Consider the following 13538-nt stretch of genomic DNA (forward strand, 5'->3'; position numbering starts at 1 on the left):
CAGTGATGGGCCCCCCTTGATGGAACGCTGTACACATCTGAGAGTTTGACAAAGTAGCTGTGCTGGGGCCCTAATTCAACCAATAAGGTCAGAAGCTCCAGGCCTGGGACCTGGCCCTGAGTTTTCAGTTCTGAGCCACTGAAATATGGTGCTTTTGAGCTGGAATCTCTGATCCTCGCCAGCTAAAAGGCTAGGGCAGAGGAGCTTGGTTCTGTCCACCACCATTTACCTCCCCGTTCCACTTAGTTTGCATCACTCCCGATACTACTAAGTACTTGGGCAACACTTGAAGTGACAAAGGAATTGTGTTTTGAATCAGGGACATGCTGAGGTGACAGGAGAACCAACATTTTCAAGCACGGCTAAATTTCAGAGGCCTGTGCAAGGCTGTGTAATACGGTTGCTATAGAGAAGTGGGGGGGATGGGTAGACAAAAATCTTCACCTTAGCTAATGGCCCTGTAATTCTTTATTGCCGAATCAGAAGAAAACACCGAGTTGGTCATTAACAGCAATGAAAAAAAAAGAAAAAAAGTTTTTTATGTATATGAAGGTCAGAAATATTTCAGGGCTTAACGCAGGTGAGTTTGCAATTGAAAGGAGAGTCCCCTGGAGAGAGAACTTTCAGTTTAAGTTTCACCTTTATGAGACAGCGTTATCTCCAGTTCCTGGTATCTGTACATAAGTAGAACATTACTAAGAATGTAATGCAATCAGCTGAACAAAATATCCCAGTGTGTTTACTTTCCGAAGTCTTAACTATTTTGCAGTAAATTCATTCAACAAAGTGTTGATCAGGTCTAGTCGAGTTATTGATTCATAGTGTCTGAGTTGAAATGAAGAAAATATGATACAATGGAAAAGGACATGGACTTTGGAGTCTGAAATACCCTAGTTTAAATTCTGGCTTTGCCCCTACCTAGCTGTGTGAGCTTGGATACAGTTACATAAATCTGCCCTGCCTCGGTGACTTCATTTGTCAAGTGGGGATGACAACGTCGATTTGCCTACTTCGTAGATATGCTGGAAAGAATACATGGGGTGGCTTATGTCTAATGTGGTACCTGACACATAATAGGCATTCAAAAAAGCAGCAGTTCTAATTAAAATATTGATATTTTCCCAACATGCATATAACGAAGTTTCACATGGGACCTGGCATACTTCTCAACAATGCAGTGAAGAACGCATTGCTTTGCCCATTTCACAGATGTTGAAACTGAGGTGCTATCACTGAACTTGAGCCTCAGTCATCTAACCCCAAGTCCCGGGCTCTTTCCATTGCATCCTCTCAACCAGAGCTGGGCAACGCCATTTCATTAAGTGCCAGTTTGGAAGGTGCCAGGAATGGCTGCCTCTGTTACTTGGGGAGACACACAGGTTATGGTTGGAACATTTCGCAGGGGAATGACTTGGGACTTAAGTCACAGAAGAGGTGCACAGTGGAAGCTCCATGTCAACTACGAGTGACAAGCTCTGGACATCTCTGCATATCACCATATCTAAACCAGGCTCACAATGCAATCTACTCCATTAGGAGCATCTGGCCAAGATACTAATTCCTATTTAGAGAGAGAGAATTTTAATGTAAACACTTTAACGTATCACCTCCACAGAAATTTTAAAAACACATATACTTTTATTAACAACATGTCTGGCCCTCAGAAGCAGAGTGGAACAATGACTGCAGGCCTGAGGACACAGCCCAGGCCTGGCACCTGCTTTATTTTTATTATTAACGTTTCCAGTTAGATGACCAGCGAGCAACACGTGTTCTTGTAGCGTAGGCTTCCCTTTGCATTAGTCTGAATACACCAAATGGCTGTGTATGAGGACTCCTGTCCCGTGCAGAAGCTCCCTACCCAGGCGGGACCCAGGCCACGGCTGGCTGCAGGAGACGGAGAATGGGCGATTTTTACATCTCAAAAATAATAAATGAAACTTTTAAAATATTATAAAGGGCATATGGAAATAAATTCACTTTTTAAAAAGTAGGCTTCCAGTTGAAAAATGGGCAAAAGGCATACACATATACTTTATATGCACATAACCTTCCAGAAAAACCTAGGAAACTGTGATCTCATTAACGATCAAGTATATCTAAAACAGTACCCCATTAAAGCGAGACGCTGTTTTTGCCCATAAAGTTAGCAAAAAGTTTCTCATTCTAGTGACCAGACCAAACACGGATGGGAGGGTGTCAGGCCAGGTGTGTCAATTAGCACAGACCTTTAGAAAAACAGTTTGGCAGCAGGATAGCCAGAGCCGTAAAAGAATTCCATGCCTCTGCATCTGTCCCAAATAAATCATCTGCAGTTCAGGGGGAAAGGTTTTTTAAAAAATGACAACGGCCATCTAAATGGTCAACAAGAGTAAAATGGTGCAGTAGAGTATTTTATATTCCCATGATGTATAATTCAAGTATTAAAAATAGGTTTATGAAGGTCTGGAGATAAAGAGGGGAAATTCTTACATTGTAAAGTTAAAAAAAAAAAAGTAGCATATAAGGGTGACATCCACTATCAAATGGTTAGAAAAATCATTTGATAGAAAAAACATCAAACCTCTAACACAAATTATCTCTCAGCGATGGGATCATGGGTGGTTAATTTTCCTTCTTTCTGCTTTTTTGCAGGTTCCAGTTTTTTTCCATTACCCCCAAAGTATATACACAAATTAAAGAAATACATTTGGTCTTTGGGGCTGAGAACAAACTTTGCCCAATGACCCTGAATTTATCTGCTTCTCCCTGAATTTTTTCACATCTGCAGAGTCACCAAATATATTCAAGACTATAGAAAAGTACCTCAAAGTCGAACGAGGTGAGTGCCAAGAGAGGCCAAGGAGAAAAATAACAGGAGATCAATAAGCAAAAGAATGAGAGAAACATTTGCTAGCAAAAAAAACAAACACACAAACAAAAACTCTCCTGGAGCATTTCCAATCAGTTCCATCCTCCTGGGCCCGGCAGGGAAACGGAGGGGCCGGCTGACCTCCGACAACAAGGCAGGCCTGAGATAAGCCGCCTCACACAGAGTGCGGCCGGCGGGCCCTCCGGAACTCCAGGACGCCATGGTGTGGCCTCGTCCTCCATGTGTCTTTGATCTTTCCCCCACGCTCTTTGTGCATCACCTGGGGACTGAGCCACACTTGGGCTTGTAGACAAAATACGAGTGAAAACAGCTCCAGACTCATGACCACCTCACAGCTGGATCTCTAGAAATCTAAATCGTCTTGGCCAAAGCCATCGGTCCTGTCCATGGTGAGGTTTCTAAGCTTCCTTTCTGTCCCAGAGAGACATTTAACCACCTTCTCGGCCTCTGAGTCAGAGCCTTGGCCTGCTCTGGGCTCTGGGGTCAGACTTGAGCCTGTCCCTCGCTCTGGAGTCCTTGAGCCCGGGGAGGGCCCTTCTTGCTCAGATGTGGAGCTTTCTGGATACATGCCTGTGACTTTTATCTCTGAACCAGGGACTCCCTTGGGCTCATAGCCAGAGGTCCTCATGTCTCCATTTGGAGGCTCCTCTTCAGAGCCTTTCAGGGAGAGCTGAGAGCAGTTGCCCAGAGACGATGTTCTGGACGAGGAGAGACCTGATTTCGGGCCTGACCTTTGGCCAGGCGTGTCCCCCCCTGGGGCAGGGGCTGGTGTGGGCCCCCCCTCTTGGTCCGGGCTGCTGTGTCCAGAAGCCTCGCCCACCTGGCCCTGCCTCAGGCCAGCCTGTGGACTCCCTTCTTTCTCACCTTGACTTCCTCCCCTCGACGCTGGCTGTCCCTCTCCTTCCGTTTCTGGGGCCTCTATGGTATCGGCACCATCATTCTGTCCACCGGGACTTTGGTTGCTCTCCAGCCTTCGGTTGGCCCCAGAGCCCTCCTCTGTGTCCCCTTCCCTGTTCCCCATGCCCTGTGCCTCCCACTCTGCTGTCTCCAGGTGGTGGCCTGCACAGGGGCCTGTGTTCTCTCCTCTCTTCTGAGCAGCTGCACCCTCCTCTGCTCCCCCTGGATCTTCCCCGCTGCCGAGGATCTGGCTGCTCTCATCCTCATCCCCCTCCTCAGCCCCAGTGCCCCGACCTAAGCCCAGCTCCAGGCCTCTGTCAGCTCCCTGGATAGGCCCTGTCCCCGAGGGGTCCCTCTCAAGCAGCTCCATCCCTGTATCCTCAGGGGCCATCCCTGCTGTCTCCCCATTAGCATACGCTCCTTTTTTCTTCTGCAGAATTTGCTGTAGGTCAAAGGCCTCTTTGATGGGTGGGCTGGCTATGCCCACTGTGTCCTTCGAGGACACAAGGATCACTTTCTTCCTCAGGCAGGCCTCGCAGGGACAGAACTCCTCCCCCTCGGCCTCGCCATCCAGCAGGGTCCCCAGGGCTCCACTGATGTTTGGCCCGTCCTCCAGGGAGAGGGAGGGGGTGCCCTGGGCCCAGGTCTGCTCGGAGAAGGCCGAGAGGTTGCGCAGGCCCCGGAGACGATGCCTGCGCTGCTCTGTCTGCTGGGACATCTCCCACCTGAGGGCTACCCTGGGGGGCCCCTGTGCCTTCCTCCCTGCCCGGCTCTGGATCTTCCGGAGCTCCTTCACGGTGCTGTCCCGGAGCCGCTGGCCCACATCCTGCTGCAGCTCAGCCACCATCTGGTCCAGCAGGGCATGGTCCGGCAGGCTGCAGCGGGCTCGGAGTGCGGCTGTGGCGCTGGCCAGGTGGGCCATGAAGGCCTTCTCCATCTTCCTCAGCAGACTGGACACCCAGAGGGGATCAGGGTCCGGAGACACCCTGCGAGCTGTAGAAGGGCCCATCTCTCCAGTTCGCTGGGTGAACTTGGCCTGGGTTTGCTCATGGCCTGTCCCAGCTGCTCTGGGCAGCTTCTCCAAACCAGGCTCAGTGTTGGAATCACTTTGACTCCCACCGGCATGTGAGTCCCTCTCGAGGCTCCCAAGGGTCTCCGCCCGAATCTCTCTCCTCCCTGCAGGGCGCAGCATGGCGGAGGCAGGGTCTCTTCCTGCTTCCTCTTCCTGCACACTCTCATCGTCCCCCGGACCCACCCCTTCCTGAGAGCCAGCCCCTGACAATTCTTGTCCCGTGGTTCTTTCTTCTTCTGGAAATCCACCATCTCCTTGCAGTTCTGCTCTTTCTTTTTCTTCTGTTATTTTCTCTAATTGCACCGCCTCCTCTTGCATTATGCACTCAACTACGTGGTCCGGGTTACTTCCCAGCGTCTGCTCCCCATTGCTTCCCTCTGCCTCGTCCTTCCTGGTGGCACAAGCCTGTGCTTGAGGACTTGAGGAGGCCATGCAATCACTTGGCTGCTGCCTTCCCAGTTCCTCTGGCTTCTCTGAGGTTCTGCAATCAGGCCTCTGTTGGGGGATTTTCAAGGGCAGCTCTATCCTCTCAGAGACCAGGGTGCAGTCCACGGCATAGGGCCCCCTGCCCTCCCCCGAGCCTCCAGAACCACTTCCGACATCCACACCAGAAGAGGATGTTGGTGTGAAGTCCTCAGTCACAGCCTGGGACCTGAGGCCTGGCAGGGCCTGGCACCTACAGAACTGCTGGAAGCCTGAGTCCAGCTCACCTGGCCCCAGGCCACACCCTGGCCACAAGGCCTGGAAGGTGCTCAGGAGCTCCTGGTACCGAGGAGAGTCTATGAACCTCAGTTTGCCAACAGGAGACCCAAGATCTTGATCGAAGAAGTGGAGCCTGGCGAGGCATGTGATGAGGGCCTGGGCGGAGTGGCTGAGCCTGCTGCCCACGGGGCCGGACACTTCGGGCAGGCTGCTGGGCCGGCCCTGCTTGGAGCCCATCAGCGCTTTCATGATCTGTATGGGGGCAGAGACCCTGAGGGGAAGCACGCACTGGCCCACACCACAGTCCCCAGCTGCTCCTCCAACTGCTCCAGCCTCCGTGGGGGCTTCTGAAACTCCACTGTGAGAAAGACCCTCTCCCGGCTGGGGACCAGTGTCACCAGTCACTGGGAGGGGTCCCTCGGGTTCTGCTTTCTCACTGGTGGCCCCTTCCAGGGACAGTTGCCTGGCCTGAGTTGGCTCCTCCAGGCTTTGGGGGTAATGTTTGTCAACAGGGTCCTCCGTGGGGCCTTCCAAGCCATCCCCAGCTACGTCCACGCTGTCATCTACCGTCTCATATTTCACAGGCTCAGGCCCCTCTGGGATGTTGCTCAGCCAATCACGGACCACGGTTTCTGGCGAGGCTTGGGGCAGAGCACCCAGTGTCACGCTGCCATCGTCCTCTTGCTCCTCCAGACCGGCCCCTCCACCAGCAACCTGCCCCTGGCACATTCTCCTGGGCCTGGGACCCAGGCTGGCCCTTCTTGCTGCTCTGACCGCTCTCCCAGTCCCCCCTGCCTGAGAGCTGGGGGGGCGTGGGCGCTGCACGTCTAGCTGCTCCTCTCCCGGCTCGGCGACCCCTGGCCTGCAGTCAACACTGTGGTCCCCATTGCTGCACAAGGGGTGTTTCTTGACAGAGGGCCATGCCTCGGGGGGAGTAGGGCAGTGGCTGCTGCGCACCAGGCAGGCCTCAGAGAGGGGCTGCTGGCTGCCCTGGGGCGGGGCGTGCGTCTCACCACGGGACGTGCTGCAGACCCCGGATGGGCCCATCTCTGAGCAGCAGACCTCTTGGTGGACTCCTGCCTTTCCCCCCTCCTGCTGTCCAACTGGCAGAAGCAAGGGCCAGGAGGGCTTGGGGGCGCTGCCTCCTGCATCTCCACCCTGGCCATTGGCTTGGGAGCTGAAAGAGTCAGATAAGCTGGAAAGGGAGTGGGCCCCAAATTCAGGATTCCCTTCGATCTCAGCAGAGGGAGAGTAGGGGCCGCAGAAATTGGAAGCACCGTCTAAATTGCTCACAGGAGTAAGGGGGGTGCTGCTCACCCCTCGTGCATCCTGGGAAGGATGAGAGGCAGAGGAGGGTGCCCCTGGGTCCTGGGATGCTGGGTTCTTGGCGCTTGATGAGCTTCCAGAAAAGTGTGGCGCTGGGTTGGCTGGGCAGACCCTGCCTGTGCTGGGAGGCCCGGGTGTTTGCCTGGACACAGGCGAGTTGAGTGGGCAGTGGGCATCCCTTCGGCTGTGGTGCTGCCAGGGGCGGCCTCTCTCGGCCCCTTGGCCAAGGCCAGGAATGCTGGGTGAGGACACAGCACCAACTCTGCTCTCCTGCTTTCTTCTCCTGCCTGTGGCTGAGGTGCCGGTGGAAGGTGGGGACCAGGCTTCTGCAACGTCCCCAGAGCCAAAATGGTCCGAGGGCAGGGGCAGTTGCATCCCAAACCCATCCCTGGCCTGGGGGTGTCCAGAGCCTTGTACATCCCCCTCTTCCCACAAGTCCTTGTTCTTCAAAGATGAGAGATTCATGGTGGAGGAACAGGGCCCTCCTCCATGGGTAGCTTTCCGTGGGGAAGTCACGGCCGTCGTCTTGCTGGGGTGGCCTTGGTGCCGCTCACCCCTCTCACCGGACTCCTCATGAGACCCGGCCCTCGCTGAGGAGTCGGAAAGGGTGCCTGTCATGCGTCGGGTCCTGGGCTTCCGGCAGCAGTGGCCGCTGCTGCCCTGCCCTGCTCCCTCTGGGCCTGGGCCTCCACCGGCCTGGGGTGTGCGGCCAGCTTCCCGCCCTGGCCGTCTCTGGGAGGTTACCCCTGAGGCCGGATGCAGGTCGCAGCTGCCTGCGCTGCCCTCTGGGGACCTGGAACAGCAGGAGGAGTTTGCCTCCAAGCTTTCGGGGGGTCCGTCACCGAAGGCAGGACGGACGCTGTCCTTGCTGCTGCTTTTCCCGCCAGCAACCCCTTGGCCCCAGCGGCCCCTGGGGTGGGCATAGGGGGCCGGCCCGGCCCTCCTCCGAGCGGCCGTCCCCTCTCCCTGGGCAGCGTACAGGGGGTTCATCCAGATCTCACATCTGGACGCTGGCTGCCGTTGGCCTCGTTCAAAGGCTTCCTCGCATCCTACTTCTCGGGTCCCCAGTCCTTGTGCCCCAGGCTCTGAGGAGCCCCCGGGGTGGCCCTCCCACACCCAGCGGAGGGGGTCCGCCTCCCCCAGAACCGGGCTCCCCCGTCTGGCCACTGCAAGGGCGCTGGCTCTCCCAACCCTCCTGGACCACAGAAGCTTGTCGTTGCCCAGTAAGTGGAAGCGGACTTTCATCTCCACAGACAGGCTGCCATCCTCATTTACGTGGACCTTCTTCTCCACGTCATCGCCAGCCACGAACGGGCCGAGCTGGGCAGGCGTGTCCTGAGGGTGCCCGTCGGGAGCAGGTCCCATCCAGGCACGACGCAGGGGCACCAGGGGGTCGCTGAGACCAGACCTCTCCGACAACAAGGGACACTGCCGCGGCCTGCTGCCCGACCTGGACCTTGAGTGGATCACGCTCTGCTTGGCCTTGGGGCCCCAGCTCCCTGGCACACAAGGAAGAGTAAGAAGAAAGAGGAGAAGACAGTGAGCTGCTGGCGGGAGCTTCAGGGCAAGAGAAAAAAGGCTGGTCATGAGCCTTTCACCACCTAAACACCCGCGCCACCCCCAAAACCACACAGGAAGGGCAGAAACCACTCCAGAGCACATATCCACAGTCTGCTGTGTAAGAACCAGCAGAGCAAAGCGAGATGAACTTGAAGTCTGAATTCAGTCTGAACCCTGCCACTCTTTAGCTGTGTAGCTTTTGGCAGCGTCTCTTTTCTGAGCTGTAAAATAAGAATAATGGTACCTATTTGGAAGTGTGTTTAGACAATGCCAGGCAATGTACCGGTATACAAAATTTCCTTTAAAAAAAACGCAGGCAAACAAAACTTCCTGCAGAGTCGCCAGCACAAAGTGCATTCTTGACAGACAGTAGAGGTGGCGGGCAGGGCAGCCGCGCCCAGAGCGAACTCCTAGCCCTGCTCACGCCCACCCCCAGCACAGGACGCAAAATCAATAAGCTGCTGCATACGCACCTGATCGTAAACTGTAAAGTGCTTTGCAATTATTAGTGGTGATTTATCATCCTAATACTCATCAAGCTTTGGGGTTGTTAAATGATTGCAAGGAGGGACCTGGACACACAATAGCAGGCCCTGACAGTCAAGCCTGCACCCCATGAAAAAAAAGGGGGCTACTGAGGATAGCAAATAGTCACCTCAAGAAAGAATGAAGCCCCTGGTACTTTCTCATTTCATCTCCTTAGCTAACACTTGGCCAGAGGAAGGAGCTAGTAGAAGGTGGGCCTGTGGCCAGCAAAAGAACAGACGCCGTGAGTCCATCTGAGCACGAGGAAGTTTTGTTAAGCTCTGCCCCTTCATGAGCACCAAACGAGACGGGGGCTCCTTCAGCTGCGGCTACCGGGTCTCTGGGTCTCCTGTACCTGGTGTACCTCGCATGCGGCAGCCACCGCCACCGACAACGCTCCTGTCATCTCTTAACAGCTTTCCACAGAGGATCTGATTCTGTTTACTCGCCAAAATTGGCCCATTGTCATTCCAATAACTTTGCTGAAACTCTTATTCTACATTCGTTAATTGTGCTTTTAAAGAAATATTTGTTGTTGTTTTTTAAATAACAAACCCTGAGCTCTGGCAAAGAGTAGGATTTTGGACAGATATGTGGTTGGATGTTTAGGTTAATGGGTTGGATGAATGGCCAATGATTATCTTTAGTTTTAGTCCATTTGGCCCCCACCATTGTCTAAGGGAGTCATGGCTCTTAAATGATGCAAATGCCACAATAGCCACGGTCCACTGCTCACCATGGCCCTTAATAAAGCTTATATTAGGTCCCAGAAACTTAGAGTTCAAGATCTCTTAATCCCTATTCTCTGTGTACCAGAATCCTCTCTCTCATACCCCAAATGTTCAACCCAGTTAAGGTTGATGGCAACGAGAAGAGGAAGAAGAGACCAGAGAGACCCCAACCAACTGGTTGCCCAAGAATTGGGGCCAAAGACAGGTGTCCTAAGTTATCTAGAAAGAATACCTTCCCAGCTCTCCTGAAACACTATCCTGTGCAAATCACATGCGGGAAACTCCAAAACCAGCTCACCGTTTTTGTTCCTTGAAGTCTGACCCGATAAAATCTCAGTCCCACTTCTCGCACCTTCCGTTGCCAGAGGTCTGAAGGACTCAGGACCAGCACACACCAGCACTGGGGGGCCGTGCAGTAGAGCCTTCAGGGAATCCACCTGAAGGAGGAGAGCATGAGTCAGGAGGCCTGGTCTGCAGAACCTCCCTTCTGCTCGGGAAGATGCAGATAAAGGAAGTACCTACTCCCTCTGGCCCTGTTTGTCCATCTTGCCCCAGATTTCCGATACAAGGGAAGGGTCCCTTCCACTTGCCATAATACCATAACCAGCTGAAGACTGTGGTCCTTCCACAATTATCTTCCTCCCTACCTATTTCCTCCCAGTGGGAGGCCAGTGGTGTAAATGTTATTCCGGAGGCCTCAGGTGCAAAAGACTTCCTGGAGCCCTTGGTCTGCTTCCCTGCCCACACTTGCACCCTCCAGAACTGGCATTTTTTAAAGCCACCAGCTTCCACAGGGAGACCTGATTCACTATCTCACCCTTTCCCCAAGCAGAGTCCTCTCCTGGGTTTATCTGTGTTTTCCAGCATAACCTGGCCCTTCGCCTCTGCCTCTGCCCTTAGCGGAGCGGAGAAGGGCAAGGCACCATTCTCTGCACCAGTGGTCCTTCCATCCCAGGCTCCTCCAAGGGTTCTGCAGGCTCCTGCCCAGACTCTGTGTCACCCCCCCTCCCCCCGCCCCCGACATCCCTCCACACACCCACCAGGATGTCCTGGGCTGCCAGTGGAGCAGGCAACGTCAGTGCTGGGTTGAGTTCCAGAAAACAGGTTCCTGCTTTTCGAAAACTCTCCCCTGGCCCTGAGGCCCCTGTCTATGTGAGGGTTTGCACTATTTATAGCCTTACATCATAATGAGCACTGTTGCGGAATTTAGTTCCATCTTTAAAGTGCTGAATCTGTTCTTTTTCATTTTCTCAAATTAGAAGGGTATGTTCCATTAACAAGGGAATGGAAAAAGGAGAGAACACTTGCACCTTCTCCTCCCCAAATGACATTAAGTTTGCTGTCCACCAGATCTTTCAACCCAGTTAATTAAAATTTTGTTTTGAACAACCAGGGACATTTCTCTTTTGATTTTGATTTCTGGTCCATCATAAAAATGTAAACATGACCAAATCTATCAATGTATAGATGTAGCTGTGCTTCTAGAAAACCAGACTTTTCCAAGGAATAGAATTGAAAGCTAAATGATGCTCCCATTTGAGAAAGAGAGTGTGGTCTAGGACTCATGGAAACAAAAGAGCATCACTGAGAGGCCCATCCAGCCAAGGACCCACAGACGAATAAATGTGACACAGATTGTCCTGGGAAACAATGAGTCTACTTTGTTTACAGAAACGCTAATAGCTCTGTATCAAATCTTTCCGAAAATATGCTAATTTTTTTCTCCAATTAACTTGTTTTGACCTGCTCTCGCTCTCTCACCACACCCACTGAACTGTAGCCAACGGACGATAAGTAGGGGCCTAGTCTTACTCGTCTGTAAAATCTGCATGTAGCGCAGGCCAGTGCATAGCAAATGCATCACAATTTAGAAAGGTTCTGCCATTACAACTCTGAAATCCTTAAGGCTGACTGTATCATTTGCCAGCCACACAACTATGAGCAAACTACTTGACCCATGGGCCTCAATTTTCTTAACTCTACACATGGTATAATATTAACTGCCTCACAAATTTGTGTGATGGAGGCTATGCCCTAGATCTGTCAAGGTCAATTCCACTCTCTTTCTGGTGTGCTTTCCAGGACTGCAGGGCTTCAAAAGCTCTAAACACATTTTCAGGAGACGATGACAGCTCAGGCAGCAGTGGCCAGACCTAGCGCCCCAGTGCTCCTGCAGGCCGAAGTGCAGATGGGGCCGTCTCCAGATCTCGGCTTCACAGGCCTGGATGCCGCAGCCGAGGAGTCTGCTTGAACTCCACAATCACTGCAGCTTCAGCCCGGGGCAGTGGCTTCCCTGCGGAATGCTGGGAGCCATTCCTGCAAGCCCAGATTCGCCCCGCCAGTTCATCCTGTCCGAAGGAAGCCCCCTACTGTCCTGCTTTCTACTTAAGGTGTTTCAAGTAGTTTCTGCTTCCTGCACTGAACTCTCCCTGCAATAGATTAAATAATAGGAGAGTTGGATAAGAAAAGAATGAAGGCATGTAAGGCAGTGCCTGGGGCTCGCTAAATGGTAGCTAAAAATATGAATAACAATTGTTTGTTTGATTAACTGACTCAATGTCTCCACTCTGCCCACCTTTAATTAGTAGCAGGGCAACCACTGCCTCTTTTTGAGGATAACCTCCCCATTCCATCCAAGTATTTTGACCTGGGGTCCAGAGGACTTTTTAAAGAAGATGTCACACCCCAACAGCCTACCTTTTTCCCACTGGCTGTGTACACCTGCTTCACGGGAAAGTGCAGAAGGTCCGAGGCTTTGCTGAGAAAGGCCGACAGGCTCCTGGTATTTCTGCGACTGAGAACCACTGTCTGCTGGAATCGAGGATCCCCATTCTTCACCAGCAGTATTCTCTTTGGGGCTTTAGGATTTTTCCGGGAGGAGGATGTTCCTGGCGCCTTGCCCTGGCCTTCCACATCCTGGGACTGCTGAGTAGAGGGGCTTCTCCCTTGTGGCCGGCCTGGCCCACTGGAGGTCTTGGGGGGCTTCTTATCGGAGCAGAGGTAGCAACCACCATCCTCTAGCTGCTCCAGGGCACTGAGGCCATGCAGACCTCGGGGCGTGGTGACGGAGCGCACCCCGAAGGAGAGAGGCACGCGCTGGGAGAGCTCATCCATCAGCGCCCCGAAGCTCTTGAAGGTGCGTTGGTGGACAGCCAGGCGAACCCCAGAAAACTGGGGATCCCCTTGCTTGAGGAAAGTTATTTTCTTGGCTGGAGTGACCTGGGTGACAGAGGGGGCCCGGGCCACGGAAGGCAGGAGGCACTCACGGTAGCTGGGGGCCTGGGCATCCCTCGGGGTGCTGTTCATGGTGTGGAGGCCCAGGAAGCTGAAACTGATTAAAGGAAGAGAGTCAGAGAGCAGCCAAGAGATGCTGCATTTCCTCTCAGCTCCTCCTTATAGAGGTGGTTCTTGCCCGATCCAGATTTGTTCCACTCGGCTCTCAAGAGGCAGGTTCATCCTTTTTGAAGGAATAGAAGGAATGCACAAAGGTTTGGCTTCGGATAGATCTGAGTTCAAATTCTACCCCACCCCTCTACTCCATGTGACTCAGGAGGTGAATGACATGCTCTGTGTTTGAGGGTCCTACCTGCCAAGTGCAGCCATATTCATTCTGCAGAGTGGTTATAATGGGCAGACAAGTTGATGCACATACAGCACCAGACACAGAGCAAGCACCAGTACATATTTATTCCTTTCCCTCTGCTTGCTGTTTCTCTTACTCAATTCTACCACCTGTAGTCTCCTAAAGAGGTGGGTAAGTCAAGGGAAGACCATGGAATGCAAGTGCAAGGGCACAGGGCAAGCAGTCAGGAGGCCTGGGCACCTTGCCTACTCCCCCTTAGTGCAAAGACTT

At 53.1% G+C, this 13538-nt stretch overlaps 1 protein-coding gene across 1 annotated transcript; it reads right to left on the minus strand.

Moving 5' to 3' along the window:
- Window positions 1-3215: 3215 nt before the first annotated feature.
- On the minus strand, window positions 3216-12995 carry RP1L1 (RP1 like 1). Its single transcript, XM_054575971.1, has 3 exons — window positions 12383-12995; window positions 9984-10122; window positions 3216-8368 (listed from the first exon to the last, which is right to left on the minus strand). The coding sequence occupies exons 1-3, from the start codon at window positions 12989-12991 to the stop codon at window positions 3216-3218; spliced, it is 5901 nt and encodes a 1966-aa protein (XP_054431946.1). The 5' UTR covers window positions 12992-12995.
- Between the last annotated feature and the right edge of the window lie 543 nt (window positions 12996-13538).

The sequence above is a fragment of the Pteronotus mesoamericanus genome, unplaced genomic scaffold (genome assembly GCF_021234165.1).
Source record: "Pteronotus mesoamericanus isolate MK-2021 breed Mesoamerican mustached bat unplaced genomic scaffold, CSHL_Meso_final contig_32, whole genome shotgun sequence".
Taxonomy (NCBI): Eukaryota; Metazoa; Chordata; class Mammalia; order Chiroptera; family Mormoopidae; genus Pteronotus; species Pteronotus mesoamericanus.